The sequence below is a fragment of the Paecilomyces variotii genome (assembly GCF_004022145.1).
Source record: "Paecilomyces variotii strain CBS 101075 chromosome Unknown C8Q69scaffold_1, whole genome shotgun sequence".
NCBI lineage: Eukaryota > Fungi > Ascomycota > Eurotiomycetes > Eurotiales > Thermoascaceae > Paecilomyces > Paecilomyces variotii.
In genome coordinates this window covers 246741-274689 of record NW_021167140.1, presented here as the reverse complement: position 1 = coordinate 274689, position 27949 = coordinate 246741, and the positions used below count along the sequence as shown (strand labels likewise).

At 52.1% G+C, this 27949-nt stretch overlaps 13 protein-coding genes across 13 annotated transcripts; 7 read left to right on the top strand and 6 right to left on the bottom strand.

Annotated features, from left to right (window-relative positions):
• Positions 1 to 112: 112 nt before the first annotated feature.
• C8Q69DRAFT_502455 (putative DHHC zinc finger membrane protein) lies at positions 113 to 2093 on the bottom strand (the record flags this gene model as incomplete). The annotated part of the gene is made up of 3 exons (XM_028632398.1): positions 113 to 883; positions 947 to 1055; positions 1111 to 2093. The coding sequence occupies 3 exons, from the start codon at positions 2091 to 2093 to the stop codon at positions 113 to 115; spliced, it is 1863 nt and encodes a 620-aa protein (XP_028488549.1).
• Positions 2094 to 3567: 1474 nt separating this feature from the next.
• C8Q69DRAFT_502454 (hypothetical protein) lies at positions 3568 to 4402 on the top strand (the record flags this gene model as incomplete). The annotated part of the gene is made up of 4 exons (XM_028632397.1): positions 3568 to 3714; positions 3814 to 3857; positions 4069 to 4270; positions 4352 to 4402. The coding sequence occupies 4 exons, from the start codon at positions 3568 to 3570 to the stop codon at positions 4400 to 4402; spliced, it is 444 nt and encodes a 147-aa protein (XP_028488548.1).
• Positions 4403 to 4785: 383 nt separating this feature from the next.
• Positions 4786 to 8393, bottom strand: C8Q69DRAFT_3536 (protein mannosyltransferase 1). Its single transcript, XM_028627568.1, has 5 exons — positions 7799 to 8393; positions 7443 to 7732; positions 7101 to 7384; positions 5591 to 7045; positions 4786 to 5499 (listed from the first exon to the last, which is right to left on the bottom strand). The coding sequence occupies exons 1-5, from the start codon at positions 8062 to 8064 to the stop codon at positions 4957 to 4959; spliced, it is 2838 nt and encodes a 945-aa protein (XP_028488547.1). The 5' UTR covers positions 8065 to 8393; the 3' UTR covers positions 4786 to 4956.
• A 325-nt stretch (positions 8394 to 8718) lies between these two features.
• Positions 8719 to 10864, top strand: C8Q69DRAFT_3497 (Pre-mRNA splicing factor PRP21 like protein-domain-containing protein). The gene is made up of 3 exons (XM_028627561.1): positions 8719 to 8943; positions 9003 to 9056; positions 9119 to 10864. Exons 1-3 carry the CDS (start codon positions 8841 to 8843, stop codon positions 10678 to 10680), a joined length of 1719 nt encoding a protein of 572 aa, XP_028488546.1. The 5' UTR covers positions 8719 to 8840; the 3' UTR covers positions 10681 to 10864.
• Positions 10865 to 11435: 571 nt separating this feature from the next.
• On the bottom strand, positions 11436 to 13857 carry C8Q69DRAFT_3513 (GDP/GTP exchange factor Sec2p family protein). Its single transcript, XM_028627564.1, has 2 exons — positions 13199 to 13857; positions 11436 to 13135 (listed from the first exon to the last, which is right to left on the bottom strand). The coding sequence occupies exons 1-2, from the start codon at positions 13775 to 13777 to the stop codon at positions 11591 to 11593; spliced, it is 2124 nt and encodes a 707-aa protein (XP_028488545.1). The 5' UTR covers positions 13778 to 13857; the 3' UTR covers positions 11436 to 11590.
• A 1782-nt stretch (positions 13858 to 15639) lies between these two features.
• On the top strand, positions 15640 to 16301 carry C8Q69DRAFT_440020 (putative dsDNA-binding protein PDCD5; the record flags this gene model as incomplete). Its single annotated transcript, XM_028628615.1, has 4 exons — positions 15640 to 15663; positions 15723 to 15811; positions 15891 to 15934; positions 16027 to 16301. 4 exons carry the CDS (start codon positions 15640 to 15642, stop codon positions 16299 to 16301), a joined length of 432 nt encoding a protein of 143 aa, XP_028488544.1.
• Positions 16302 to 16460: 159 nt separating this feature from the next.
• On the bottom strand, positions 16461 to 17783 carry C8Q69DRAFT_3689 (ubiquinone biosynthesis protein coq4, mitochondrial). The gene is made up of 2 exons (XM_028627582.1): positions 17370 to 17783; positions 16461 to 17281 (listed from the first exon to the last, which is right to left on the bottom strand). The coding sequence occupies exons 1-2, from the start codon at positions 17572 to 17574 to the stop codon at positions 16620 to 16622; spliced, it is 867 nt and encodes a 288-aa protein (XP_028488543.1). The 5' UTR covers positions 17575 to 17783; the 3' UTR covers positions 16461 to 16619.
• Positions 17784 to 17821: 38 nt separating this feature from the next.
• Positions 17822 to 19897, top strand: C8Q69DRAFT_3445 (hypothetical protein). The gene is made up of 6 exons (XM_028627555.1): positions 17822 to 18253; positions 18348 to 18920; positions 18978 to 19032; positions 19113 to 19175; positions 19248 to 19359; positions 19453 to 19897. The coding sequence occupies exons 1-6, from the start codon at positions 18122 to 18124 to the stop codon at positions 19778 to 19780; spliced, it is 1263 nt and encodes a 420-aa protein (XP_028488542.1). The 5' UTR covers positions 17822 to 18121; the 3' UTR covers positions 19781 to 19897.
• C8Q69DRAFT_3454 (putative 2-dehydropantoate 2-reductase) lies at positions 19607 to 21362 on the bottom strand. Its single transcript, XM_028627557.1, has one exon. It carries the CDS (start codon positions 21247 to 21249, stop codon positions 20014 to 20016), a length of 1236 nt encoding a protein of 411 aa, XP_028488541.1. The 5' UTR covers positions 21250 to 21362; the 3' UTR covers positions 19607 to 20013.
• A 420-nt stretch (positions 21363 to 21782) lies between these two features.
• On the top strand, positions 21783 to 22640 carry C8Q69DRAFT_440016 (putative exosome-associated protein; the record flags this gene model as incomplete). The annotated part of the gene is made up of 3 exons (XM_028628614.1): positions 21783 to 21963; positions 22017 to 22183; positions 22239 to 22640. The coding sequence occupies 3 exons, from the start codon at positions 21783 to 21785 to the stop codon at positions 22638 to 22640; spliced, it is 750 nt and encodes a 249-aa protein (XP_028488540.1).
• Positions 22641 to 23455: 815 nt separating this feature from the next.
• C8Q69DRAFT_440015 (hypothetical protein) lies at positions 23456 to 24184 on the top strand (the record flags this gene model as incomplete). The annotated part of the gene is made up of 3 exons (XM_028628613.1): positions 23456 to 23676; positions 23821 to 24073; positions 24152 to 24184. The coding sequence occupies 3 exons, from the start codon at positions 23456 to 23458 to the stop codon at positions 24182 to 24184; spliced, it is 507 nt and encodes a 168-aa protein (XP_028488539.1).
• A 604-nt stretch (positions 24185 to 24788) lies between these two features.
• Positions 24789 to 26320, bottom strand: C8Q69DRAFT_502444 (UBX domain-containing protein; the record flags this gene model as incomplete). The annotated part of the gene is made up of 4 exons (XM_028632396.1): positions 24789 to 25887; positions 25942 to 26060; positions 26122 to 26174; positions 26242 to 26320. 4 exons carry the CDS (start codon positions 26318 to 26320, stop codon positions 24789 to 24791), a joined length of 1350 nt encoding a protein of 449 aa, XP_028488538.1.
• Positions 26321 to 26589: 269 nt separating this feature from the next.
• Positions 26590 to 27769, top strand: C8Q69DRAFT_502443 (putative COX1 assembly protein Shy1; the record flags this gene model as incomplete). Its single annotated transcript, XM_028632395.1, has 4 exons — positions 26590 to 26824; positions 26889 to 27401; positions 27472 to 27577; positions 27670 to 27769. 4 exons carry the CDS (start codon positions 26590 to 26592, stop codon positions 27767 to 27769), a joined length of 954 nt encoding a protein of 317 aa, XP_028488537.1.
• Between the last annotated feature and the right edge of the window lie 180 nt (positions 27770 to 27949).

Sequence of the window (27949 nt, the reverse complement as noted above, 5' to 3'; positions counted from 1 at the left end):
GAGTCTCGAAAGTGTCGAAAAAGAGACGAATATGACAGTAAGAATCGTGATGATAATAGCGGTAACGAAATAGACGAGATCGGGGGCTTCCCAGGCAAGCAGATGATAGCATTCATGTTGGAGGTCGTGAGCCAGAAGTAGCCCCATGGGAGCTGGGAGGCACTTCCTGCATCTCCATGCCCATCTGTGCTTCCAGGTCATTGATGCGATCCTTGCGTTTCCGCGTTGCAAAGCGCTGATCGCCCTCCTGATATGGCCGCTTGAACTGAAGATACGTCGGGGGACGAGGCCGCCCCAGCACAGCAATCCAGTTGCGGAAGATATTTCCTTGATCGAACGGCCGGTAGCGATCAGCCTTCTGAAACTTGTGCGAGCTGAGATACTCTCGGGTTGTCTCGCCCCGACCCATGAGGAAGAGATGATAAGCCCACAGAGATCCGGGGTAGGGTGCAGCCAGGGCGCCGTATATGACCATCGCCCAGGGAACACGCCAGTGATCAATGGCCTTTCCGAAGGTGATGCCATGCTGATGGCGATAGACTAGGATATGCGCCAGACTCGCGCCAATCAAAAACAGGGCCAGGAGAGTGGCCGAGCTCACAAAAGTGAAGAAGTAGCGATAGTTGCGCCGGCCCACACAGTTGTTCAGCCAGACACAGTGATGGTCGAGAGTTTCCACGCAATTATCGCACACTCGGCAGTGGTAGCAGCGCGGCGGCCGCCAGATGTTGCAAGTTTTGCAGTATTTGACTGGGACATCCATCGCAGCCACGTCGGACGTAGCCAGCTTGATCATGACCCAGTCGGTAGTGGGAGGGCCTACAGCCAGAGGATCGGATCCCGCATCTGGTGGTGGCATAACATGGAGATTTCGGGGAATAATCTGCAAGAAGCCGTTAATATCATACGATCGCGCGAATCTATTTGATAAAGGATAGCCACTTACACCAGGGTCCACCACAGACGCATGGATAAAGGACGACATGCACACGTAGAAGAGATAGGCGAAGAGGATAGGAATTGCAGGCGAGATATGGTGCCACAGCCATGGTGCCCTGTCGCCGTCCGTTAGTACAAAGGGGTCAAAAGATCGATGATCAAGATACGTACGAGAACCCGAAAAACAATCCCGCTGGAAGAGCGACCAGAATACCTGTCGCGATATTGACGGGCTTGTCTCTTGCATTCTGAAATCGCCCGCTGCCCCAGAAGACCGTGTTACCGGTGAAATACTCATAATTCTTGCCCATTTTCTTCTGGGGAGCGGCGGCATGCTGTGCCTTGGCCTCGAGAGTTCTTGGAGTCGACACCGTCGATGATAGCCGCTCATGACCTTCTGGATTCTCGTTCTTGCTCTGCAGAGAGAGCAACCCAGATCTGAAGGACAGAGGGGACCGCTGCGGGGGGTCGTTCTGTCCCCCGGGGTTCCTGTAGTTCACACTCAGATTCAGCGTCTGCGGCACTGATTTCTTCTCCCGGTCTTGCAGCAGCCGGACGCTCTCCCCCAGGCTTCTGACGGTAGTGTTTCCAACCGGACTGGCATTGGAGGTGCCGCGATCGGGGATGATGGGATCCGTGAACTCGGTGCCCCGCGAAGGAGGAACATCTTCCAGCTGAGTGCCTTGACGCAGCGTACTATTGGAAATCAAGCTCCGCCGTTTGTTATCGCCTTCTTCAGTTTCGCCTGTCGGACTGGAGGCGCCGCCCCTTGCGAGCGGACGGGTGCCGCGATGCGCCTGGAGTCGCTGGGAGCTCATGGGCCGAAAGAAACCCTGCGCAGCCAGCGAAGGCGCATGCGAGCGACTCATCCTGCTTCCGGAACTGGTCGGACGACTGGCCGCCTGACTGGAGGTTAGGGAGTTCCTGGCGGGCGGCGGTCCTCGTCGCGAGGAGGGCATCTGGGCCCATGGCTGCGAGGATCGCCGAGTGTTTGGCCGGGAGGACTCATCACCGTCCTCAGACGCGATGTCGGTCATGCGCGACGAGATATCACCCACGGAAGGCGGACGCGGTACATCCAGTGGTTCTTGCGTCGTCGTTGGTGTCGAGGGGGTCGGCTCTGTGGCCTCAGACGAGTCGCCTGGGACGGTCATGGTTTCGATATCGTCTCGACACCCGGGCAGTTTCTATCGCGCAGCGTCACTTCTCATGGTGTTGCAATATAACCCCGACAATCGAGATATAGTTCGTATTCTGGATGAGGCGAGAGCAGTGCGCTTAGGAAAGGGGATGGCCGATGGACGATGGAGCAACAAAGGAGCGACGAGCGAACCACCGCGCGGGACTAGGATGCAGCCGATCTCAGGGACCCGAACCGTGGATAGAAAGGGAGTGTGTGAGAGGTTATGAAAGACAGAGAGAGAGAGAGAGAGACAAAAAGAAAGCAATCCAAAGGAACGAGAGACGAGTGGATGGGAAGTAGTGAAGAAATGAGCGTGGAGGATCCCTAGACAAGGGGGGGTTTGGCTTTCTTTTTTCCTGTCGAGTGAAGAGAGAGACGAGACGCCAGGGGAGCGAAACCGGGACAGTCTGAGTTGATCGACGGCAGTCAGGAACAACTCTGATCGCCTCTCCCAGCTTCACTGGCCTGGAACATAGGACCCAGGGAAAACAAAACAAAACAGACACAGCTGAAGCCAGCCACCTCTGGAGATTTAATCTCGACCTGGGCGATTGACGTCGATGGAGGCTTGCAAAGGGATGGTTTGTTTTGCCCGATGTGGCTGATGGCGATCACAGACCATCAACCAGTATGGTAATTAATTGGTTCAGTTGGGGGCGGAGTTGAGCAGGATGGAGTAGGTACTAGTAAGTAAGGAAGAAAGAAAGTAATCAATTAATTAATGATTAACCAATCAGTTAATTGATTAATTACAGTCTAAAGTGAGAATACTATTTACTACCAACACCACTTCTATCAGTATATCTCGAATAGTTAGTTGTATTACCGGCCAACTGCTCCTGACTCCTGCATCGATACAAAAATCAACGCTTGAAAAAAATAAAATACTGGCTATAACCCATCGCTACTGAACTCATTATATCTGCGGAAACTTTTAGTTCTAAATAATTTTCCATTTTCAGCCCGAGGCAGCATCGCTTTTGGCTCAATACTTTATCAATACTTTACCCCTAGATTGTTAGGTCAATAACTACGAACTAGCTAAGACGACTATTGCTCCAACCGCGGATCGACTGAACAGCCAGCCTATCTCTGCAATTAGTAGGATATAGTAGAATATTCAACAGCCTCTCAATACTCTCAATAAGCCATATCTGCCGCTGTGTAAAATTACCACTGTTCTGCCAGAAAAATACACTGCTGACTAACCCACCCGCACGCACTGGGCCACCTAAGTTACCTAACCAGCTACCACGTGACAAACCAGCGACGGGCGAATCCCGTGATCTCGGAACTCTCGTTCCACCGCAAAAGAACATCACGACATCACTCGGATCCCCCGATCTCTCCCTCCTCGAGTTCTCGCTTCCTCAATTGCCCACGTCCACCACCAGCGGAGTTTTCGTCTCTCAGTTGGCCGTGTCCCTCACACGATCCCATTCACAATGTCTTCAATCGCTGCTTTCCAGCTCCGTCGGGCCTTTGCCCGCCCCGCCGCCTTCCGCACGCCCGCTACCCGTCGCTTCGCCAGCACCTCCAAGGTCGAGGAGGCCGGTCTCGACAAGGGTCCTAAGCGGGATCCCGAGCTTTACGTATGCGATGCGCCGTTGTTCTTTTTCTTAGCTGTTTCGTTGTTGGAGGAGGAAGTTCATGGTGGAATTGGCTAACGCGATGGGGTTGATTCGGTTTAGGTCCTGCTCGGTGTTATGTCTGGTGCTTTCCTGATTGCTGGATGGTAAATATTCCCTCTATTTTTTTCTGGCTCTGGTGATGCAAATGCTGTTCCATGCGTCGGAGGATAACGGCCTATCGAATTGGAGTTCGAAACGAGAGAGAAAGCGACATGGGGACCAGATGCAAGAGAAGAAAGGACAAGAGACGGAGAAAGACGAATTGAAACATGAATCAATGGGCTAACGGATCTCCTCGATTTTCTCGCAAAATAGGTACTTCGGCCGCAAGCCCACCACCGTCACCTCCGAGAGCAACGTCCGTATCGGCGAGTCCGCCATGCCCTGGGACCGCCCCTCTGAGGACGGCAAGGTCTACAAGTACCAGTACCACCCCCACGGTGACAAGAACCAGCCTCTTCGTGACGCCCCCAGCGCCCTTAACACTGTCATCGTTCCCAACGTGACTCTGCCCGCGGTGCGTGATCTCCCTCTTATCTTGAATCCCAATCTTGGGATTCTTCAGGGAGTGTTTCGAACTGACCGGATATATGTATAGGACCTCCACGAGCGCTTCAACAAGTACGGCAAGGAGGAGTATGACTACTAGAGTCGGGGAAACGTTTCACGCTTTTTCCTCGTCGCGTCATGTTGTACTCTAGCTGGGATATCAAGGGGCATTAGAGGGTTCTTTTTCAGGAACTCTTGTATGTGTGCATAGTTGTTGTTAGCATCATTCAATGGCAGATCGCTTTGACTGTTTCTTTTGTCATTTGCTTTCTTTTTTTTATTTTCTCCGCTTATCTCAATCGCTATCTGCATAGAAAAGGCATCATTGATTATATATCATATCAGATGAGAAGTATTCCTCATCCACGTGATCCCTGATATCGACCAGAGCGGAAAGAAATGAAAAAATATAAAAAGCAAACAAGAACTGATATTGATACAGCTCGAATTTATATTTTATTTCTTCTCCGAGACGTCCATAAATCCATGGGCAAAAGAAAAAGGAGAAAAGAAAAGAGAAGATAAAAAGAAAAAAAAAAAGGTTCCCCCAAAATAATGAAGAGCTACGTGTACAATTGTTCTGCCGTTCAGATCCTGTAGATCAAACGATGACTTTCTCAGTCCAAAAAAAGATGCAGTTTACATGACTTCCCCCTAAGTTTTCTTTGTGGCCTCCTTGCCTTCGCTGGCCGGCTTGGGCTCACGCACATCGGCGGCCTCAACTGACTTCTCTTCCCCCACTGCTGACGCGGGTTGCTGAGGCGCCGGCACCTCGTCACCACGACCCGCCGTCTCCGGATTCTGGCCTTCGACGTCAGGGTGTGGCGGCGCATGATGCCGGTCCTTCGATTCCTCGCCGTAGAGGTCCTGGCCCTGCTGGTCGATCACCTTTGTCCGCGTCTCGTATCGCGTCTCAAACGTTACTTTACCCTCTTTCTCGAGTGACAACACAAGCTCCTCGTCTAGAATGTTGCCCTTTTCGTCTCGGTACTCCACGCGCTTCCCATGACCGACCACCTGCTGCCGCGCAGGCTGCGGCGTTACGTTGGCATGCGCATCATCCTGTAGTACTTGCTGTTGTTGTTGCTGCTGCTGCTGCTGGGGAGGCGGTTGATAGTGCTGTACAGGGGGCTCGTACTCGGTGTTCGTCGGGACGGCTTGGCCTAGGTTGACAAACTGGGTTCGGTACTGACTCAACTAAAAGGTAACAATCACCTCCGTCAGCGCCAGTTGGCCATCATCGTTTTTAGAAACCACGGCGGGGTGGTTTCCACTGAGGAGGACTTACGTCAGTATAGAAGGTGTTGCAGTCAAAATCCCACGATTCGAGAAGCTTGACTTTGCGGCAAGCGTCCTGCGTCCAGGGGTTGCCGTACACGAGCGGAGAATATAGAGTAAAGGTGAAGATGCTGAGGCCGAGAAAGATCGCCATGAGCACATGGCCGATGGCGGGTCGAGACTTCAACTTGCCCACTCGGCCGGTGATGAAGTCGTATACCTGGCAAAGTGCCATAATGGCGAAGTAAAGCGCGGGGAAATAGTGGTGTAGGAAAAGCTGACGAGCCATGAGATAGAAAGGGAAGTAATGGAAAGCCCATCCCAGCACGCTCGTTCCGATTTCGTAGTCGAAGCGCTTGAAATTCACCTGATCATAATCACGGTATCCGCGCTGCCAACGGAGGACAGCAATACCCTTGAAGAGCACGTAAACACCGATGGCTGCAGTCGAGGACCACCAGATCACCGGATTGCCCAATAGATATATCTGGCGGTGGTCCTTGCCCCAGAAGTTGATACCGCGCAGCAACGTCGGCCACGAAGGAGGACGAGAATCCCACGCGTGAGACTCGACCAAGCCCGCATTCGTCTTCCACATGACCTTCTGCAGCTCCCAGAACTTACCCAAGAAGCCGGGATCACGGTAGTTGACCTTTTCGGCATCTTCCGCCAGCATAGGGTGCTGGTTTGTCTCAATGAACCAGACACTGTTGGGGAGCGTTGCGCCTTTGGCACACGTCACTTCCTGCTGGTCCCAAGCCCACTCGGGCAGTTTTACCTTGTGCGAGAATAGTACACAACCGGTCATGAGGTGGATCAATCGGAACTTGGTTTGGATCGTCCGCACCCTCTTCTTAGCCTCGTCACCGTCGGACAAGGATTTAACAATCTCCACGCGAAATAGGTCGTTTGCATCACCGGCAAACCCTTCGTAGCCATAGGCAGAAACTTCATTCTGCCATTCTGCCTCGGTGATCGGGGGGCGGATATCGTGCGAGTGGATTCTGCGGTGGGTCATGATGTGATACAATCTAATCGTAGCACCATCTTCAATAAACTCGGTCGTTATGTTGTCCCAAGCAAACGGTCCCGGGACTTCGCCGTACGGTCCAAGGGGCTGAGTCTGATTCTCGAGAAGGAAGACGTTGTTCTCATCCTTGTGGGGATAGAGGGTGACCTGCTGCTGCTTGCTGCCATCGGGGTACATGTGGGGGTGCGAATGCAGATACCCTCCCTGGGTATTCCAGTGCCGGAGGCTCACTCTGGAACCAAACGCGACATCGGCAGGGACGTCCTGCATGCTCTTCGAGTTGAGTGTCGCCTGGAACTCGGCAGACATGAAGCCATCACCTTCTCCGGGATTGACCAAACACAGGAAGTGGATGTAGAACATTCCGACGTAAAATCCAATGGGTATGATGATCAGACAGAAGAAACGCGCGAAAAAGTGTTTGAACCACAGACGCTAATTTCTCTCAAGTCAGTCAGGCTTTAAATATATGGAGAAGAGGGATACGCACCGGAGTAACGGTCTCTGGATCGCCCAGCAGAACCCACAGCTGGAGAACAGTGAGGGATCCAACCCAGGCAGTGGTAAAAAGCCCGACCCATTTCACACTGAGTGTAGCACCCAAGCAGAGACCAGTAGCAGCTAGCCAGAACCACCACTGGGGTCGGAACGCTTTGGCCGGCCCCTGTTCATGTTGGTTGGTGAAGCAAGTAAACGACAACGCCGTGAGAGCGGTGAAAAAGATGAGAGGCGAATCGAGGAGAATGAAACGAGACTGAGTGATGAAGCCGTTTTCTGCGCACACAGGATCATCAGTACTAGTCCCACTGGGAAGCTGGGAGGAGGCGCATACCAAAAGTTAGGACGGCAGCACCCAGCGCAGAGGTCGATGTGCGACAGCCAGATGCTCTCAGCGTCAGGAACATGAGCGGGACGGTCAGAACGCCCATAATAGCGGGGAGCATTCGCATCGCCACATATGGCACTCCGGGCTCGAGGTAGTCCTTGCCAATATCCTTGAAGTCAAAGTCGCCATTGAAACCAGCCAGCCATCCGGCCAGGGTGATCAGGAGCTTAGCCAGCGGGGGGTGAACGTCCATGAAAAATCTCCCCTTGATATATTTCGAAGCAAACCCACCGAAGCTATGAGAAATTATCATCAGTTGAAGCTCTTTTCGCGGAATCGCAAGCTAGCAAGCAAGGACGTACTGGACTTCATCGAACACGACACTGGATGGCTGGTAGATCCTGAACAAGCGGACAATTGCAGCCAGAGCCGTCAGGACAAGCACCAGCTTATAGTCCGATTTGGGCAACCGGAAGATATTATTGTCTTTGACCCCGTCTGATCCATAATGGTTGGACTTCGTTGTCACGCCGCCCTTCTTACCCTTGGGGTTGGGAGAACGGCTGCGAGAGCGCCCCGTTCGAGGGAGGGGCTTCACCTCCAGCACATCTGCCGCCTTCGGGGGCATTGTGACAGTCTGGATGGAGCACCGTGAAGCAGAAACGCCGTGTCGAGGTGAAATCGTTCTCTGATCTCAGATCTCAATGGCTCAAGGGGAAGTGATGGGGGAACCCCCAGCCGAGAACACGCGGTCCCCGCGTCAAAGGGAAGTAAGTATGGAAAGAAAAATCAATCGGGACTCAACGAGAGTAGTGACAGGCAGAGATGTGCCCCATGACAATTAAAGGACAGAGGAATGTAGGACGGGATATATTGCAATCAGACAAATGAAGCTCCCGGTGCGGAAGACGAAGGTCGGAGTCGTAAGCGTTGTCAGTAGAGGCCAGATCGTCGGCGCCTGCGGAGGCGGAAGGGGGAATTAAAAAGGACGAGCTACTACTGCGCCCTGCGTTTTCACAGCTATTCAAGGCCCGCGCAAGAGAATCCCAGAAATGTGATAGCAGCGATGGCCTTCTCTACGTGCTCACTATAAATTCCTCGCGTCAGATGCTCTTTTGGATGCATTGTTTCACGGCTGCCGCGAGAGCAAGCTACTTACTACTCTCTCGATGGGGTACTTTGTTTCCACTGTAATTTACCTGGGATTACAGGTACCGGCGCACGTACCAGGCGGGCTGGCGGTTACGCGCGCGGGTAAAAGCGAAAGTTAGCGCCAGCCGCCATCCATGAGGTCAAATGTCGGCAGCTTTGAGCTCGTCGAGATACGACAGTTCGACCTGTTAGACCGTTGCCCCCTCCATCTTCCCTCGCTTCTTACGACCCGCGCGTGCAGGGTACGACAAGATGGCGGCTTCAACTGCAAACGGGACCCCCGCGACGCCAACGCTGCCCGAGGAGGTCAGCAAACCTCCCGAGGGAGTGGTTTTGCCGCCCAAGGATATTCGAGGTAAGTCACTTTGCGCCCTGCTCGTGTTCGCGTTTTGTGCAAGGCTAACTCATCTCTAGCTATCGTCGAGAAGACGGCTGGTTATGTGGCTCGTAACGGTGCCATTTTCGAGGGTAAGTCCATCCGTTGATGCTATCTCTCTGGTCGTGATAAGATGCTGATACACTGGATCCAGACCGTGTCCGCGAAAAGGAAAAAAATAACCCCAAATTTTCCTTCCTGAGTCCCAACGATGCATACGCACCATTCTATCGATGGCGACTCAGCGAGATCAAGGAAGGACGAGGGACTGCTGTCTCAGCAGGACGGCCAGGAGAGGCGGCGGCGGCGCCCGAACCAGAAAAGCCTCAAGGACCTGCGCAACCGCCAGAGTTCCATTTCTCAGCACGAATGCCGATTATCAACGCTCAGGATCTGGAAGTGGTCAAATTGACAGCCCTCTTTGTCGCCAAGAGAGGCAAATCCTTCATGACGGCGTTATCGCAGCGCGAGACGAGAAATTTCCAGTTCGACTTTCTACGACCGCAACACAGTCTCTACCAGTTCTTCAGCCGATTGGTAGATCAGTACACGATATTGCTACGACCGGACCATACCGAACTTCCTGAGACGAAGCGGATAGGCGAGCTGGAGCAGAACGTGAAGAACAAGTACCACATCCTGGAACGCGCAAAGCAGCGAGCAGAGTGGGTCAAGTACCAGGAGCAGCAGAAGCAGAAGAAAGAAGAAGAGGAGGAGCAGGAACGGATAGAGTACGCTCAGATCGACTGGCACGATTTCGTGGTCGTCGAGACGGTCCTCTTTACCGAGGCCGATGACCAGGCAGAGCTACCACCGCCAACATCCCTCAACGACATCCAGTCTGCATCGCTCGAGCAGAAGGCAATGATGTCTCTCAATCCCCTGCGCATCGAGGAGGCCATGCCCACAGATACAGACGACCATGTCTACTACAACGCCTACCCTGCCGAACCTACACCTCAATACACTCCCTCCCCTGGCCCACAAGTGCAGCCTCCAGCTCAACCTCAACAACCACTCCCCGCAGCTGCTCCTACCCCGTACAACGTACCACAGCCCGCGCCCGTCGCGCCCGTGGGCGCATCTCGCGAGGAGGAAGAGCGCGCCGCTGCAGCTCAAACGACCGGCCGACCCCCCACCGTCCCAGGCCAACCGCCCATGCGCATCCGATCCGACTACGTCCCTCGCGCCCAGGCTCGTCGTCTCAACAACGCCGGCGCCACAGCCCTCTGCCCGAACTGCAAACAGCAAATCCCCGTCTCCGAACTCGAGCACCACATGCGTATCGAACTGCTCGACCCCCGCTGGAAGGAACAACGAGCCAAGGCCGAATCCCGCAGCGCAACCACCAACCTCTCCACCGTCGACGTGGTCAACAACCTCAAACGTCTCGCCAGTCAGCGCAGCGACGTCTTCGACTCCACGCCCATCGTTCCGGGCGAAAACGTCCCCGAGAGCGAAGAAGAAGCCCGTCGAAAGAGAATGGCCATGGGTGCGCAGATGCCTGCATACCCTGGTGCTCCTCCCCCTCCCCCCGGTGCTGTCCTGGCGTTGGCCCTACCGTCGGACCGCCTGGCACGAATCCGCAAAATATGGACATTAATGAACAGATCAGACATATCCATCAGAGATATGGACAATAGAAATGCCAAAAGAATATGCAGGAACAAAAGTCGTGTCGTTGCAGTGGTGTGGAGTATGCAGATATTCTTCTAATCGCGGTTTAAACGGAGTTCTTCTCATTATTATCGGTGGGGGGTTATTTTTCTTCTTCTTTGAAACAGGAAGATACGTCATGTTGTATAAGTAGTTCTCTCAAATACTTCGCCTCACTTCTTCAGATATCTCAGATTGAGCGAGCACGAATCGAACTTGACTATGATTCAATCTACTTGAAACCCAATAAGCTCGAGTATCTACCTGATATCTCCCTCACAGGGAAAACGTAACGATTAAAACTATATAAGATCTATTTCCATGCGGCATTAACAGCGTTTAGTAGTTTTTGTCTCCCAAGCAGAAAGGGGAGCAATAAATAGTAACGAAAGACAAGAAAAGAGAAGCTCCGCATAAGTAAACAGGGAAAAAGACAATATGCACGAGTCAAAATAGTGTGATATCGCGATAATATGTATGGGGGATGCTGACATTCGCATTCACCGAGAAAAAATCACAGAAACAAGCAACAAGATATACTCCAGCGGTAGACGCCTCGAACGGCCAAAAAAGACAGATCAGGATGACGTCCGTCTGGAGAAGGAGGCTCCTTTCCCGGCAGAACCAGTGAGAGAAGCCTCAATCGAACAACTTCGCTGATTTGAGAAAAACAAAACGCGACAGTAAGACCATCCATAAACATCACAAAAGACGGTGCGGGTATTATTATATAGTAGTGACGCAAAATGTCGGGGTAATAATACAGACGAGCAAAGTGCTCTGGAAGTGAAAGGAACCCGAGTATCCTGCGGAACCATGCCATGATAATTACAACAGAAGTTATATGCAATAAAGAAGGGTAAAGACGCATGAAGCGTCCCGTTTCGGCGGACCCTTCGGAAACGGGTATCGATGATGATATTCATGACACGTGTTCATGAATCGGTTAGACATGGAACGTGGTTCTCTGTCAGTCGAATGATCCAGGGATACTAACTGTGAGCCTGGGTGCGGTCTCCGCATCACCCTTGAGTGGTGGAGTAGAGGGACGATCCTGAGATGCTTCTGGCTCTGTTTCAGAGACGGGAATCCGCGCTGAATGCACCTCTGTGTGTTTCTCATCCGAAGCAAGATGATTCGGTTGTGTATCCGCTTCCTGAACTTGTTCAGCTTGAGAGTCGACCTTCTCTGAAACCTGAATATCGTCCTTCACGTCTTCCTCCTTCATGTCCTCATGTCGGACCTCTTCAATCTCGACCTGCGAGATGATTGTGGTGCCGATGGAGGCTCTCTTGGCGCCAGAATGGAAAGGATCTTCAGACTCATCGGAGGTCTCCTTGCTGTCTTTCACTATTACGCTTTCGGAGATGGAGCATCGCCGAAGCCTCATAGATGAATGGTCTCCGGATTCACCATTGTCCTCAGCCGGGGCCAAGGAGTCCTGATCCGGAGAAGTCTTCTCAGGACTCGACGCCGCGGTGGTAAACGTCGGTACCACGCCTCCGCCGATCCTCGACCAGAACATCCTTTCCCTTAAGCGGATGGTCTCTTCCCAAGCTTCCTTCTCATCCTCCGCGTCACTTACGCGGATATGCCCGTCAAGGATGAGACGCAGATAGCCGGTGAAGTCACAGCATGAGCGCACCTTCTCGAGACAGAGCACGCACAGTGGATACCGCTGAGCGGTCTCACTGTCAGAAGTTCGGAATCGATGAGTTCTCTCATTCTCAGTACCCTTCCTCCGTTCGCCGCAGAGAGAACAGGGAAATGCATACTTCAAAGATGCGGGCGGCATGGGCTCCACGACCAGTGAACCTTCGCAAATACTACTGAGAACACTGCGGCGTGTAAGCCAGGAGATGCCAGGAGCCATATCGAGCCTCAAAGTCGGCTCAATGTCTTCCGTTAGAGCTCGCTTGTAGAATCTGGTCTCCTTCAGTGGGATATGAGCACTGGAAGGTTGTGGGGAAGAAGCACTTGAATTCGGTGAGTGACTTTGGGATATTGACCCCTGCAATCCGAAAGAAGGGTTTGGAGAAATGCTATGGCCGGCTAAGCTGGCCAACCCCATCACATTCAGGCCAGCGTACGATCCACTGGCAGCCCGGCTGGGAGGTTTCGAGTTCGTGGAGTGATTCAGCAGATCGCGGAAGTCATCGTACGCTTGCACGTCCGTACGGCACACGGTCTTGATCAGGTTAGGGAAGCTGGTGGAGGGGCCCGGTGAGAGGTCCATAGAGACTGGAGTAATAGGCGAAAAGCTCGGGGTTTCACGCAGTCGACTGATACCGGCGAGGGATTGCTGGGTGACGCACGGCGAAGATGGAGCGGTAGAGGCAATGGTAAGAGTATCGGCTTCATCACGAACACTGCCCATTCCTTGCATCACGCTCTTCAACTCTGCGAGTTGTTGTTGTTGAGAGGCCATGAGATTCTCCATGTCCTTTATCTGTGATCGTAACTGCTCATTTTTCTTTTCCACAGCTTCCCGTTCCTGCTTGGCTGCAGACACCATCTAAATAGTCCTCGTCAGCCTAGGCCTAGACTGGACGTTGGTGCTTATCAGTTGAAAACTCACCTTGTTGGCCTCTTCGAAGAGGGCCGCTGTCAGAGTCTCGAGTTCTTGCTCGATGTTCTTCTTGGCTCTGTCGGCCAGAGCACGCTGGGCACGCTCCTCCGCCAAGGAGGCTTTCAGGCGTAGAATCTCATAGTCGACGTCGGACTTTTTGACCAGCACTTCGTCCGTGATGTCTTTGCGGTATTTATCGTTCGCCGTCTGGAGCTCTGTAATCTTGCTCTGTGCATTCTCTAGTTGCTGGCGGGTTTCCGCCAGCGTGTCGTCCAACGTGGTCTGGTTGTTGATCGCCTGGATAAGCTTGACACTCAAAGCGGCGACTTCATTGCTCAGGTCCGGGTGATGGGGAGCCGACGTTGATGTCTCCGACAGATCCGAAGTACTCGCGAGGCGTGGATCTCTCAGCGTGTTCAAGTTGCTCTCTGGAAACTCCTCGATCTTTGGGTTTGAGGTCGACCTCGTGAACTTGCTGCTGAGGTCGGATAGGGCGTTGGTCGATTTGGCTTTGGTAACTGATTTCCCCGGGGACACGGATCTGGTGCCGGACGAGGCTGATCTCTGGTGACTAGGACGAGACGTCATCCTGGAAGGTGATATGAAGCGATAGTGTGAATGAGAGTATAGAGAAATAAGACTATTGCGATGATATCAGCACTCAAGACCCCAAGCGCTCGTCCTGACCCGCGTATAGGAAGGACGAGCGACAACGGAAATGGGGGGGAAGATGTTGACGACTCACTCCGCCATGATGGGGGGGACAACCGTCGTCCGCGGTGGAAGCAACCGTTCTACTGAGCTGCGTCTGCGGGCGTATATCACGCAATTGGGGTCGAGGAGTCGTCACGGTGGTCAAGCGAGACCCGTCAACTGGTAAACCTCACAGAACAAGGCGGTTGGTGCATTGGGTCAGAAGGAAGAGGCCATGTGCGTCGTACCCGCGAACGGGTGTTGGCGTTGAGGTCACAGATCACAGCGAATGAGACGCATTCGCAGATAGGCGAGATAGGCAGAATGAAAGACAGATACCTCGACGGAGAGAGAGGGTGAACTTCCAGCGTCAATGGAGCCGTTCAGCCGTCGACCTCTCGTTCTGGTGGGTGAGGGGAACAGGGAGATGACAGAGAGAGAGAGGGGAGAGAGAGAGGAAGTAAGAGTAAGGATCGTGATGAAGTGAGGAGATGGCCTCGGTGACTTTGGCGGTTGCCTTTTGCTGGCAGCTCGTTCTTTCCTGGCCAGATCGGGATCCGGTTGGCCCGCTTGCCGCCCTGGGAGGTCACATGATGCCCGGGGTGGAGAGCCATCGACGTAAGAGGACGGCAGAATTGATCAATTAATTAATTGGATTAATTGGATTCTTGGATTACCAGATAGATAATAATAATAATAATCAGAGTACCATAAGAATCAATTCATCCTCGAGATTCCGTCGCAAACAGTATATTCATCAATGGTGATCTCATCCCACGTGTCGTCACATTCCTCTCGCGGGTGGCTGACGCAGATTAGGCTTCATAACGGCCGCGCCCAGCTTTGGATCATGCAAGGACTCTCTCCGGCAGTTTCTTCACGCTGCTAATCTTAGACAGAACTCGAAACAAGTCGACGGATAGTGCCGGTGAGTTATCAGGAAACTTGATCGTCCCAGCTTCTCTGGTGTGCTCAAAGCCCGGCGCGGTAGAAGCCAAGCTTCTCGATGCGTATGGAAACCATCGACCAGGAAGGGATACACACTACTACCTCTTCTGAGAGCTGCTTCTGCTCTAGATACACTACTATCTAAGATCGTCACAAAGTCGCAGAGTAACACCAGGGCAACCAATGCTCGTTACTACTGGGCCGCAATGGCTCGTATACCGCGCAGCTGATGAAGCCAGGAGGATCGACGCGTAGCATTCGCTGACGCCATGCCAGAGGATCATCGTTGGTCTTGAAACTACTGTACGATTTACCTGTTTCTCCCCGTGTCACTAGCAACTAGCATATTATTACGAGTATAACTGTTAGTATTTTTTTTTCCTTGGAATATTCTTAGAAACACTGCCCATGCGCAGACTAAGTCGCGTACCCCTGAAAGATCAGATCCCATCGTTCTCGGGCACAGGTCAACTGCCGTCTTGAGCGGTGGTCAAGGCGTCGGACTGTCGCCCCGCACATTGAGAGCCATTGTCGCCTCAGGCTGCCAAGTGGGGGAAACCGTCTTTTTGGGTAAAATTGGCCGATGGTGTCTGTAGACTGTAGAGTACTACATTGATCGCTATAGGTATCTTCTTGTTCTGTGATTCTTTTTCTCAATATCCTAGATTTCCTTGCAGCAAGGATCAGGTGATATACACGGTCAACCAGTTCCTAGAGAATCCGGACTTGGTACTCCGCACACTAGTTAATACTTCGAACGCCAAAAGTCATCGAACAAGACCACGCGATCTGGAGAAAATTAGCCAACAATGGCGGACGCTGAGCTTGAGGAGGTGAGTTCTCCTCCCTTCGATCGCGCTAGCGGTGATTAACGGTTTGGAATTTGGTATAGATCAGAAGAGCCCGTCTGGCGCAGCTGCAACAGCAGGCCGGTGCACGAGGAAGTCCAGCTGGAGGATCCGGTCAAGATGAGCAGAGACAGTGAGTTTGCCCTCTTTCAGGCTGAATAAACTGTCCTCGTCCATTATTCTCTTGATTCGGGATTACTATAACAAGATAGCAAGGAGCTAACCCCGACACTCTCCAACAGACAAGCCGCCGAAGGTACCTACCTACCTATTCTCCCTTCAACATCCCCTCCACCTCCCTACATATCCCTTTCTCTCAACATCCACCACTCTAACCACCACTACCAGAACGTCGCGCCGCCATCCTAAACCAGATCCTCGAACCCGCCGCTGCCGACCGGCTCGGTCGAATCCGCCTCGTCAAGGAATCGCGCGCCACCGACGTCGAAAATCGACTCATCATGCTCGCCCAGACCGGCCAGCTACGGCAGAAAGTCACCGAAGACCAGCTCAAGGAACTTCTGAATGCGGTCGCGGAGAACCAGCGTGAAGAGGAACAGAAGATTGTGATTAATCGTCGGAAGGGCGGTTGGGATGATGACGACGATCTGTTGGATTTGTGAGCGCCGGCTTGCAGATTTGCTATTTGTGATTTCGACTGGAGGGTTGAGTTCTATGGAGGGCTATTCATGCTATGGATGATGATCAAAAATTTTACTCTAGCGTCCGTTTTATGTATGTGCTCTATATTCTTCTATATTATATTTTTTTTTGACCCACGAGGGATTTCTCCGCTGTACGGATTGTTGCATTCACGAGGCTAAAGAAAAAAAGGGAAACAAAAGAAATAATGAACCAACAAAAAACAGTACTAGTTCATTTCTTAATCCGTTATAATGTATAAAATGTTACAATCCCTCTTCCTACAAGGAACCAGTCCCTCAACTCCATCCCGCAGCCTTCTTCTTTTCCTGCATCTCCTTCTCCCTCTTCTGCTGCTGTCGCATCATCTTCCGAATCTGCCTCAGATCCGGCGGCTTCTCGATATTCAGTTCCGCCCGCAACTCATCCACATCCTTCTCCAGCACCTCTTCCCAATACACATTGATGAGCTCCTCACTCGCCAATCCACTCCGCACCGCCCACGGCAAATGCAGCGCGAAGAACCTCTCCCGCTCTGCAGGCTTCAGCCGCATCAGCGCAAACAGACTTAACCCGGTCATCGGGATGAGAGTATTGAGGAACTCGAACGCCTTCAGCGCCAACTCGCCCTCCACCATAGTCGGTAGACCCGTGACGGCGTGGTAGAAGTCATGACTCTCGCGATATCGCTGCATGACGTATGCGCATTCTTCGTCATCGATGTACTGTACGCTGCTGCGGGTGTCTGGCGAGACGCCCTCGCGATCCAGCCACGCGGCGTAGGTCCGGCCGACGGTGTTCTCGGGTAGGGTGCGGAGGTGGGCAAGAGAAAGGGTTTCGGAGGTGAGGCGCGGACGGTCACGGAGGATGCGTCGTCCGGTTGGGTTCGAGAGCATGGCGTCGCGGAGACGGTAGATGAAGTAGGGTGTTGCGGTGGCTTCGCCTAGGGCTGCGATCAGGTCTGTAGATAGAGTAGTGGAGTGGAATCAGCCATTTTATTCAGTTCGGACTTTCAATTGATGAATAGATAAAGCTAGCATAGTTAATACCTCCTCGATATGGGTTCAGCAATGATCCCACGGCCGAACCGACCGCGAGAGCGCTCCGCTCAACGAACGTCAACGGGACATGACCCGGATAGTTGGGCGGCGGACGGTTGAGGACGGAAAACGATCGGAGGGCGATAGGAGCTGCAATTGAAGGAGTCGAGGCGGTCAATGCCCGGAGCGGGACGTGCCTTAGTAGCACCGGCATTGCGAATGTATCCCGGTGCCAATGCTGAGCATGGCTTTGGGAGAATAATGCGGTGGATGTAGAAGTACGTCCAGGCGGAGTGGATGGTCTGTCGCGGAAGCTCTGGGGCTCCGGAGCTTGGAGTACTTAACTAAATCCAGTAGGAAGCTCTGTTGCGTAGGCGGTCTTTATGGGCACACAGAGTCAAGTATGCATAACTATGCCCAGCCCTGGAGGTAGATGGATGATACTCATTCAAGTTAGTGAAGTTGACTAGTTAACTAGTTAGTGAACTACGCTGCTTACCTAATGTCTGTCGGTCAAGTAGAAAGAATACCTTTTACATTTTATTATATCAATTATTTCATCCAATTTTGGTCATCTATAGATTCGCGGAAAGTGGATCTCATATACAATTTAAGCTCCTTTTAAGACGAGAAGAGTTGGATATCATCAGCACATGTTCTGACTGCAGTACGAAACATCGTGCTAAGCAGAGACACGAATTAGATCCCGCAGTTTGAAGGCATAATTGGCCCATTAAGAAGCCTACAAGCCAGCTGGAAACATGTCAGCTCCAGGGGACAATCACCTTGCGTTCACAGAATGGGTTATATCCCAAGGAGCCAAAATCAACGGCGTGGCACCAGCTCGATTTCCCGGACGAGGCCTGGGGATGATAGCCACCAGAGATATCGAAGTACGCAATACTTAAATCTCTCAATCAATCCCAATCCATTCTTTGATTTTTGAACGCCAACGCTAACATACTCCCCCGATTCGAACGTAAAAAGGAGGGAGAAATCATGGTCCAAGTCCCCCTAAAGGCTATGTATACCATTGACTCCATCCCTCCATCATTCGTCAACAAATTCCTCGACGGCATCTCCGTCCATGGCCTCCTCGCTGCCTTTCTCACACACGGAGACCCCAACCTCCTAGAGAAATACACCCTTTGGCAAGCCGTCTGGCCCACCCGACAGGACTTTGCAGATAGCATGCCCCTACTCTGGCCAGAGCATCTACGCTCCCCATCCGCTAACACGCTATCCCCAACCCCAGAAGTGCTCCTACCACCCTCTATTTCAGGCCAATGGAACACAATCCGCAAGAAAACCCTAGACGAACCGTACAAGACGAATCATCAGAACCTCCTCCCGGAAATGGAGAAAAGGTTCCAAGATGCATGGGATAGTGTGCGTGCCGTCTTTCCAGATACGGATCGGGAAACATACTTGTATTTCTGGCTCATTGTCAATACGAGGAGTTTTTACTATCTTATGCCGGATGAGGATCCGCCGGAAGATAATAATGATGCTATGGCGTTGGTGCCTTTTGCGGATTATTTTAATCATTCGGATGAGGCGGTGAGTTGTTCTCTTTCTCTCCTTTGTTTTTAATTCATTTCTGATGTTTCTGGGAAGTGTGATGTTGTATTCGATGGCGAGGCGTACACATTCAGAGCTACAAAACATTATGGTACGTAATCATTCAACTCTAGACTTCTTCTTCATCATCATCATCCAGGAACAAAACTAAGTCAAGACCGGATAATACAGACAAAGGAGAAGAAATATACATGAGCTACGGTCCTCATCCAAATGACTTTCTCCTAACAGAATGTAAGCCCATTAAACCAAACCAAACCTACATTTCATCTCAGTCTGATGATTAACTAACATGAAAAATAATAGACGGCTTCTATCTCCCCACCAACAACTCTGACGCTATATATCTCGACGACATCATTTTCAGAGACCTCAACGCATCAAGTATCGAACAGTTGAAACTTCATCAGTATTATGGGTTCGTGATTCCCTTCCGCAACCCCTCCCCACCCTTTGGCATCAATTTAAAGGAACTAGATTTATTACTAACATAAACCCCTCTCCCAAACAGCAACTACCAACTAACACCCACCGGCCCATGTTTCCGAACCGAAGTCGCTGCCTGTCTGAAGTACCTTCCCGCAAAGGACTGGCGGAGCTATGTCCAGGGCCAGTCGACGCGGGGAGTGAGTCCCAAGAAGACGAGTACGGTGGTCAGGGCGTGGATAGGACGGTATCGGAAAGAGGCTGAGGAGACGATTGGGATTTTGGAGAGAAGCATTGAAAATGAGAAGAAGGAGGGAGAAATTAAGGAAGACAGAGAGAAGTTGGATGTGGTGTTGGGGAGATGGAGGCAGATTAGGGGGTTGTGTGAGAGTGCGTTGGAGAGTATGAGGTAGGGGCTTTTTTTTTTTTCCTTTTGTTTCTTTTTGGTGGATGGTTGGCGTCAGATTATTTCCAGGTTGGAAAGGAAATATAGATAGATGGGAGGTAGCACAGAAAAGAGTAAGGTAAGGTATACCATCTGTTGACTGTGTATTTCTAACCGAACATGAAGAAAAATGATCATGTATGTATATACAAGATATCAAACTAGAAAGGGAGCCTGACCAATGGAGATTAGAAAAACTATTCAATCCTCGTTCTCCAACCCCGAAAGATCAAACGGAACGGCGCCCGCCTGTCGCAGATTATCAATATCGTTCTTCGCAATGACCAGCTGCTTGATCATATAATTCACCGCACACTTGATGCCTAACTCCTCTCCGCGCCGGATGATATATCCATTGATGTACTCGATCTCAGTCTCCTGGCCCCTTCGTACGTCCTGCAACATCGAGCTTGTGTTCTTGGCTGTTTTCTGCGCCAGTTGCACAGCCATATGCCGCAGACGGTCAGGAGCGAACCTGTTCTGAACGCCTGGTACTCCTTGCAGCTCGGGTAGACTGCAGATGACAGTTGAAATCTCGATAAGTAACAAACGCATAGCACGTGTGATAGCATAGTTGTAGAGGAGTTCGCCATTCTCGCAGTCCATGAGGACAGTGAGCGGATTGATTACCGCATTCATGGCAAGCTTCTCGAGCTGATATTGCAAGAGCGCGGTGGGAGTCTCAGCCACAGCGACCAGAGGCGGAGTCAAGGTGAGTGTACGGAGGAGATATTTCGTCGACGGAGCCCAATCATGACCTTGCTTCTCCGCTGCGGTGAGCGCGCGGGAGGGGACTGGACTGAGGATGGTGGTCCCGATCCCAGCATGGGCGACTTTGAAAGGCACCTGGCGGAAGAGTCCGTGGGAGATGATGCCCAGCATGTAATTAGGCCGTTCGTACGGATGCGGAAAGACTTTCTCGTTGACCTCGTCGATTATTCCCATGCCGTTCTGAAGGAATAATACGGTTGACTCTGGCGTCAAGCGGTGGCTGACAGACTTCAGAGCCTTGACTGTCTGAGGAGCCTTGACTGTCACGATCAGACATTCGATCTTCTCGTCATCTTGCGCAGACTGGGTGATTTGTTCTTCGATCTCCTTCTCTGAAGCCGTGTCACTGTTGCTCGGAAGCTCTCGTGGTCGAGACTCGTCCCAGTACGGGAGCGAGTACCACGTATCGTCGTGAAGGACGTTGATATCAAAACCCGTTCGAATATCGTCCAAACCATTGGAGCTGACCGATAAGCATCCTTTCATTTCCAACCACAGCCGGTAGAAATCTGTGTTATGCAATAGCAGTGTGATCGGGGGCGGCGATGTTCCTCGTGCTAGGGAATGTGCGACAAATGTACCGATGTTTCCCATTCCAATGATATGTATTCGTCCGGACAGCCGCCGCTTCTCTGTTTCTCGTGCTATCTCGTCCACATCTTGCATCCATGATTTGCGCACTGGGCCACTGGATATGGATCGACTGGCGGCCCAGCAGCCAAGTCTAAAGCTGCGGAAGGTACATGTCTCACGCTCTGGCGTGAATATCAGTCCAATCCGCAATAGCGGACGGCCGAACCGTGTGTGAGACACTTTGGACGGTGGTGAGGAAGGATCCCAGGGAAAGAGGTTCAGTGATCGAGCAATGCAGCCGGAAGCTTGACGGTGAGCAATGACGAACTTAAGTTTGCATTATGTAGTGATTATGAGCTTCTCTGAGAGAGCTCCCTGTAATCCTGCCAATGCTCTGAGGGGCTTGAGATGGACCGTTAGTAGCTCCCGAGCTCTATCGCATCAGCTTGTTGGAAAGATGATGTCGAAGCTCGGCGATACGTAATTTGGATACCGGATACGATACCAGAAGAATTACCAGCACTGATTCGCCATGCTCACTCACCGCCCGCAAAAAGATCGACAAGCAGAAAGATTGTCACGCTTCGCAACTTCATCATTTTCCTCGCGCCTGCAACCAGCCCAGCATGGAGTCCGCTGATTTAATCCCGCTGCTCGACCGACTCGAGGAAAATGTTGACGACCTGGAGGAGGTCCTCCAACCTCTCCTCAAGCGTCCGTTGGCCGACACCTCCAGGAAGTTGCCTGTCATGGACCGGGCCAAACTCCATGTGCTGATCACCTACACGCTCGAATCATTGATTTTCTGTACGTCTGTCGGCCGCTGTTGAGAAGAAGGTCGCGTACTAACTTTACTACAGCTTACTTACGTCTTCATGGAGTCAATGCTAAGGAGCACCCAGTGTTCCGCGAACTGACCAGAGTAAAACAGTATTTCGAGAAGATCAAGGCGCTGGAGACGGAGCCGGAAGAGCGCACCATGACTCTTGACAAGCAGGCCGCCGGGCGTTTTATCAAGCATGGTTTGGTGAGTCTTTATCTCTCTCTTCCTGTTTTACGCGACACTCGCTAACTTGGCACAGGCCGGAAACGACAAATACGATCTGGAACGCGCCGAAAGAGAAGCCAAAGAGAAGGCACTCGCGCAACTCAAGGCTAAGCTACTGGCCAAGAAGAGCGCGTCCGCTGATAAGAAGCCATCGGATGAGGCAGAAGAGGACTCGAGCAGCTCCGAATCCAACTCTGACAAAGACGACCTTGACGATGATGAGGATGTCATTGAAGGTTTGGAACCGGCTGAGCCTGCACAACCGCAGAAATCTACCAAGGGCGCGACAAGTAGTGACGGAAAGTCTGGAAAGGGAAAGGCAGCCAAGCCAAAGAAACAACAGGATAAGGAGGAGCGCCGAGAGGCTCAAAAGGAGCGACGGCGGAAGAAGAATGAGAAGCGGAAAGCCCGGAGAACGGCAGCGCAGAAGGGATGATCGACGCGTGGTCGCTACGGACTAAGATTGTGGATGTCCTGGACCATGCCCAGATCGCCTTTCTCCTGAATACCAGATGTCACCATGGAGCGTGACGTCGAACGTCTTCACCGTCTAGAAGGGAAGACTTGCTACCGGATAGTCCGCACTGTTTACTCGATGTTCCCCTCGTCTTTATTCAGGACAAGTGGGAAGGCATCTGGAAGCGGTCATTTTGACCAGTTCATTCCCACGCGGTCCCTCATGGCAAACTCGACGCCTCGGGCTGAGCAGGTCAAATCAACTCTGCAATGTCGTGTCGCTCAGATGGGGCCAACAGAGGATTGGCCTCGTGCTAAGGGTTGTCAGCCATGATTTGCCCGAGAGAGATGCAAGCTGGGTCCGCGTTGTGCCATGAGTCAACCTTCGAGCTATCTCGAAGGTCCGCCACCGCGTCTGATGACTACTGTTTCAACAGCAAAGCTCGATCGAAATAGCAGTCAATGAATGAGACTAGACTTGATTCCCTCGTATCGGTACTTAAGATATTATTCTAGAATGCCCGTAGTCCAGCTCAGCCACAGATAGTAGAAAGACCTCCAGCCAATCAGGGCTGCCGTAGTCAGCACCCGCGCTGGCGGCCGGAACAATGTCCGGCCCGAATTGCATCCGCGGGACTAAGCGGAGTTTCCAGCGCCTCGGACTTTGAGCTTCTTTCTTTGCCTTCTAATTATAAGAATTGCTTGTTATCCTTTACTCCGTTCGTCCTTCGATTGTCCACCTCAGTCTCTCCATCTCGATCCCCTTCCACAACCACCTCTCACAACCGATTCAACATGCCTCGTCAACGCCGTGGTGCCGCTACCCCAGCGCGCAGCGCTCCTACCAGACCTACTGCTGCTCCCGCCGCCAGACCGGCTCCTGCGCAGCAGCAGTACCAGCCTCATTCGACCTCTGCGACCGCTCACCCTCCTCAGGCTCAGCAGGCTCCTCCTCCCCCGGTTGTCCAGCAGAGCTCCGGTCCCGGTCTCTTCGGCCAGATGGCCTCGACTGCTGCGTAAGTGGCCTCTCCACTCGATTCAAACAGCCCTATGTATATCTCGGAGAATCGGGACATGGAGGAATACATATGCCCCCTTTCTCTCTTTCCGTGCCACAAGATTTATCAGACAAAAACAAAAACTAATATTTTCAACCTTAGTGGTGTCGCCGTCGGCTCTTCCATCGGCCACGCCATCGGTGGCTTCTTCTCTGGCGGCTCCAGCGCCCCCGCCGAAGCCCAGCAGGCTCCTCCCGCCCAGGCTCAGCCCATGGACAACGGTCTGTACCAGAGCGCCGCCTCTACCAACGCATGGGAGAACCCTGCCTGCGCCTCCGACGTCCAGAACTTCCGCAAGTGCATGGATGACAACCAGGGTAACCTGAGCATCTGTGGTTGGTATTTGGACCAGCTGGTACGTTGAATATCATGAATCCATTTGGACCTTTTATCAGTGGCGAAATGAAGACGGATTTGCTAATTCCCTCTATAGAAGGCTTGCCAGGCTGCCGCTAAGCAGTACTAAGCTCTCTTTTTCCGAGATATATGTGGCGTGGCGTTATCTGATGGACTGAACTTGAACCCTTCTCCTGTTGTTTATATCTAATCGAAAGGAAAAGAAGACGATAGAGAATCTCCGGCTGTCTTTTTGGACTACCCAAAGATGGCTAATGTCAACAACTTATTTGTACGAATAACTACGTGCATATCCAGCGAGTATGCCATTTACATAGTCGTCCTGGAGTGCCTCTAGTGGCCCTCCTCGAGCAGACCTAAATCAGAGATATTCAAAGAAAAGAAAGAGAAGCCTCAAATAAAAAAAATGAAATAATGATATCGAATTGTCACTTCCAGTATCCCGTATCCCATAGAAACAAACTCCCCGGTAATTAATATACAAGGAAAAGAAGCACTCCAAAAAAAAAGAATAATTCGGCCCTCTGCCGTATCAGGTGGAAGGAGAGGGTAATGTCCTCTTTCTCGCTCCGTGTGGCAAAAGTTTCATTGAATGGCGGAAAGACAATCTTAGGCAATAGATATCATCCCGTACGAACGAGCTTATCGTTGGTCATTATCCCGTCGGGGCTCAAAGTTTAGCTATATCATTAAAAAAAAAAAAGTCAGTGATGTTATCCCTTGGTATTGCTCCAGTGGGTTATGGTTCGGTATACCTGATTTCCATTGTAGAATTGATTATCGCGCCGCTCATCTCTTTGGTCTCTCAACGTTCGGACATTAAGACCAACACCGTTTCTCGGTCTCGCAGCGCCATTTCCTGGTCGTTGAGATGGAGGTGGAGATGTGTTGTTGGAATCACTGCCAGGAGCGGTTTGGTTTCCGCCGTAACCCAAGATCGAACCGATTGTGCCGGTTACAGCGCCCACCGCGCCAGATACTAGGTTGTAGCCTGCATATAGTCCTCTGACTGGGAAGCTAGCTACTGAGGCGTAGGCCTCAGTGTACGACTGTACCGGGACCATGACGAGGTTAGCAGTCGGGCCAAGGCCAAGTTCCTGTAGCGTTTGCTCCTCCTCGGACACGGAGATGGTATGGTTGGGAAGAGGGGTTAGGACGTGCTTCAGCGTGTAAGGACGATCGCCATCGGTGCGCTTCTCTTCCAGCCAAGGACGAACATTGGCGCGGATAGTATCGGTTGGGGAGAAACTAGAGCGCACGGAGCTGCCGTCGAAAAGACGGACCTGTAGGCGGTACTGTGTTGGTGCTCGAGGCTGTGGGCGCTCTACTGCCGGTGTGGCGGCTTCGTTGATTGTTCTCGAAGAGGTGGGCTTTGATTGCGCTTCTTTGCGCTTGACTTCCTCCTGATCCTGCTTGGCCTGCTTGGACGCTCGTTCCCGCTCCTCTCGATGCCGTTGTGCTCTGCTTTCTGCTTGTTCATTCGAAACTTTGTGCCCGGGCCTCTTCGATGGCCCCATATGTCCCGTTTCCGTTTCCTTCTTCTCGGGTTTCGATTCCGTCTTGGATTCCTGCGCTACAGGCTGCGCAGGTGGTGTAGACTGCGCAGGTTGCGCGGGCTGCGGAGCGCTAGCAGCAGTGGATGGAGCTGATGGTAGCTGGGCGGCGGCAGCATTATCCTCTCCAGCGCTGCGTGCCGACGAAGCAGGGGCGGATATTGCCGTTTCAGGGTTTCCTACAAGGACTGCCTTGAGGCGGTTGCGGAAGGCATCCTTCGACGTCCCCGCCACTATGTATTCATTGAGCATGCCATTTCTAACCGTCGATTAGCTCCGATTTCTCTATAATCCCAGTTTCTGTCCCACATACTTGACGACTACCACAGTAGGGTATTTGCTGATCGAGCAGAAAGACGACAGGAAGCCAGCTTCCTGGGTGCCTTCTTTCAGTCGCAGAGTCACAGACTTGTCCTTCAATAATTGGGTTATCTGCTTCACTGTTAGCTTAACATGTCCGTCGTGAATGTATGACCGAATCAAGGGACCATACCTCTTCATCTGCGAAATACTCATTCTCCCATTCGGAGCTCTCTTGCGAATCATCTGTACGACCACATCGATTAGTGACGACGCACACGAGTCATCCAAGATAGAATAAGGAAATGCGAACCTCGAACGAAACAGACGACTAGCTTTGACTCTCGGACAGCAAGCTCGATGCCATCCTGCAGCGGCCCCTCGTAGAACATCGTGGGCGATAATTGTCCCAACACATGCTCTCTTCTCGATAGCGACGTACTGATATGACATGATCCAGAGGCGGAGGATCGTCGGGCCGCACGGGCCAAGCTAAGTAAGTAACCTTTGCTTTGCTCCGTCTGCGTCCGCGAAAAGAACATTTGATAACCCATACATACATACATCTTGGCTTCCTGTTCCAGCTCGCTCGTTTCTTTTTTTTGCTTTTGCTGGTTCTCGAAGCCGCAATTGAACCATGCAGTCTTTTAATAATTCAATCATGCGCAGAGCCGCCTCCGCATCATGGCGGGCGTCGTCTCGCATCGTGCCCCGTCCGGGCTTGTCTCCGAGCCATAATGTTCAACCAATGCATTTGCGAAGTCGACAACCGCAGATCCGCCAATCTAGCGGTCCCCGTCAGCTGGCAGATGACCCCAGATGGATTTCAGTCGTCGATAACCCATCTAGGATTGTTCGCACGGGTCGGAAACATGGACCTGGTCTCATTATTTTGGGTACAAATTGCCATTGTCCATAAGCAAGCGCATAATAAGAGCTAATAGGTTGGGTATCGTATAGCTTTAATTCCTGTTACGGCCTTTATTCTGGGCACCTGGCAGGTTCAGCGTCTGGACTGGAAGACCAAGTTGATTGCGAAATACGAGGACCGTCTCGTCAAGCCTCCGCTGCCGCTCCCGCCGCGGATTGACCCTGAAGCGATCTCCGAGTTTGATTACCGCCGTGTCTACGCTAGGGGCCACTTCCGACATGATCAAGAGATGCTGGTCGGTCCGCGCATGTATGAGGGCGAAGATGGATACTTTGTCGTGACCCCGCTCGAGCGGGGAGAGGGCGAAAGCACCATCTTGGTGAACAGAGGCTGGATCTCAAAGACTATGGCCGATCAGAAGGATAGAGAGCTAGGCTTGCCCAAGGGGGAGGTTGTTGTCGAGGGCCTGCTACGGGAACCGTGGAAGAAGAACATGTTTACGCCAGACAACAAGCCCGAGGAGGGGAAGTTCTATTTCCCTGATGTGTACCAGATGGCAGAGTTTACTGGAAGTCAACCTGTCTGGATTGAAGAGACTATGAGTGAGATCCCCCATAAGATATCCCTATACAGTACACCCTTTCCCATGCTAATCAACGTGGCATTCTATAGCGCCGGGTCTGATCGAATCGTGGGATAGAGCGGCCAAGGGCATACCAATTGGTCGTGCGCCCGAAGTCAACCTAAGGAACAACCACATGCAGTATATCTTCACCTGGTAAGTGCTGCCCGTGAAGGATGCTATGGCCGATCAGCATTGGCGCTCGTGCACTGCGAAGCTCGATGAATCCCATTACTGATGCCCATCAGGTACGGCTTGTCTGCCGCCACCGCAATCATGTTCTGGATGATTGTCCGGAAGCGACCGAACGAGGCGGTTCGGAGAGTCCGTCATAATACGACTTGGTAATTCTGCAGTGTGAGACATACAGCTCTGCGACTTTCATGGCGGCATAGCTAGTCGCATGTCCTGCAACAGTTCCTTCGGGAGGTGTTTCTGCGCCAGGGAAAATACTGTAGTCGCATTGTTGGTGTGACGCTGTCTGTGCATTTGTTAGCGGCGCTGGGGTTAATATGGGCGGCGTTCTTG

Bases quoted from the DNA above. Each gene is read 5' to 3' on its own strand.
- C8Q69DRAFT_3536 (XM_028627568.1), bottom strand. From the start codon at position 8,064: ATGCCCCCGAAGGCGGCAGATGTGCTGGAGGTGAAGCCCCTCCCTCGA. The intron at 7,385-7,442 runs GTATGCGCCTCC...CTGTGTGCGCAG, and splicing joins TGCTGCCGTCCTAACTTTTG to AAAACGGCTTCATCACTCAG. The intron at 5,500-5,590 runs GTAAGTCCTCCT...GTTACCTTTTAG, and splicing joins GCAACACCTTCTATACTGAC to TTGAGTCAGTACCGAACCCA.
- C8Q69DRAFT_3497 (XM_028627561.1), top strand. From the start codon at position 8,841: ATGGCGGCTTCAACTGCAAACGGGACCCCCGCGACGCCAACGCTGCCC. The intron at 8,944-9,002 runs GTAAGTCACTTT...ACTCATCTCTAG, and splicing joins GCCGCCCAAGGATATTCGAG to CTATCGTCGAGAAGACGGCT. The intron at 9,057-9,118 runs GTAAGTCCATCC...CACTGGATCCAG, and splicing joins TAACGGTGCCATTTTCGAGG to ACCGTGTCCGCGAAAAGGAA.
- C8Q69DRAFT_3513 (XM_028627564.1), bottom strand. From the start codon at position 13,777: ATGACGTCTCGTCCTAGTCACCAGAGATCAGCCTCGTCCGGCACCAGA. The intron at 13,136-13,198 runs GTGAGTTTTCAA...AGGACTATTTAG, and splicing joins TCTTCGAAGAGGCCAACAAG to ATGGTGTCTGCAGCCAAGCA.
- C8Q69DRAFT_3689 (XM_028627582.1), bottom strand. From the start codon at position 17,574: ATGCCGGTGCTACTAAGGCACGTCCCGCTCCGGGCATTGACCGCCTCG. The intron at 17,282-17,369 runs GTATTAACTATG...CTCTATCTACAG, and splicing joins GCTGAACCCATATCGAGGAG to ACCTGATCGCAGCCCTAGGC.
- C8Q69DRAFT_3445 (XM_028627555.1), top strand. From the start codon at position 18,122: ATGTCAGCTCCAGGGGACAATCACCTTGCGTTCACAGAATGGGTTATA. The intron at 18,921-18,977 runs GTGAGTTGTTCT...GTTTCTGGGAAG, and splicing joins TTAATCATTCGGATGAGGCG to TGTGATGTTGTATTCGATGG. The intron at 19,360-19,452 runs GTTCGTGATTCC...TCTCCCAAACAG, and splicing joins AAACTTCATCAGTATTATGG to CAACTACCAACTAACACCCA.
- C8Q69DRAFT_3454 (XM_028627557.1), bottom strand. From the start codon at position 21,249: ATGCAAGATGTGGACGAGATAGCACGAGAAACAGAGAAGCGGCGGCTG.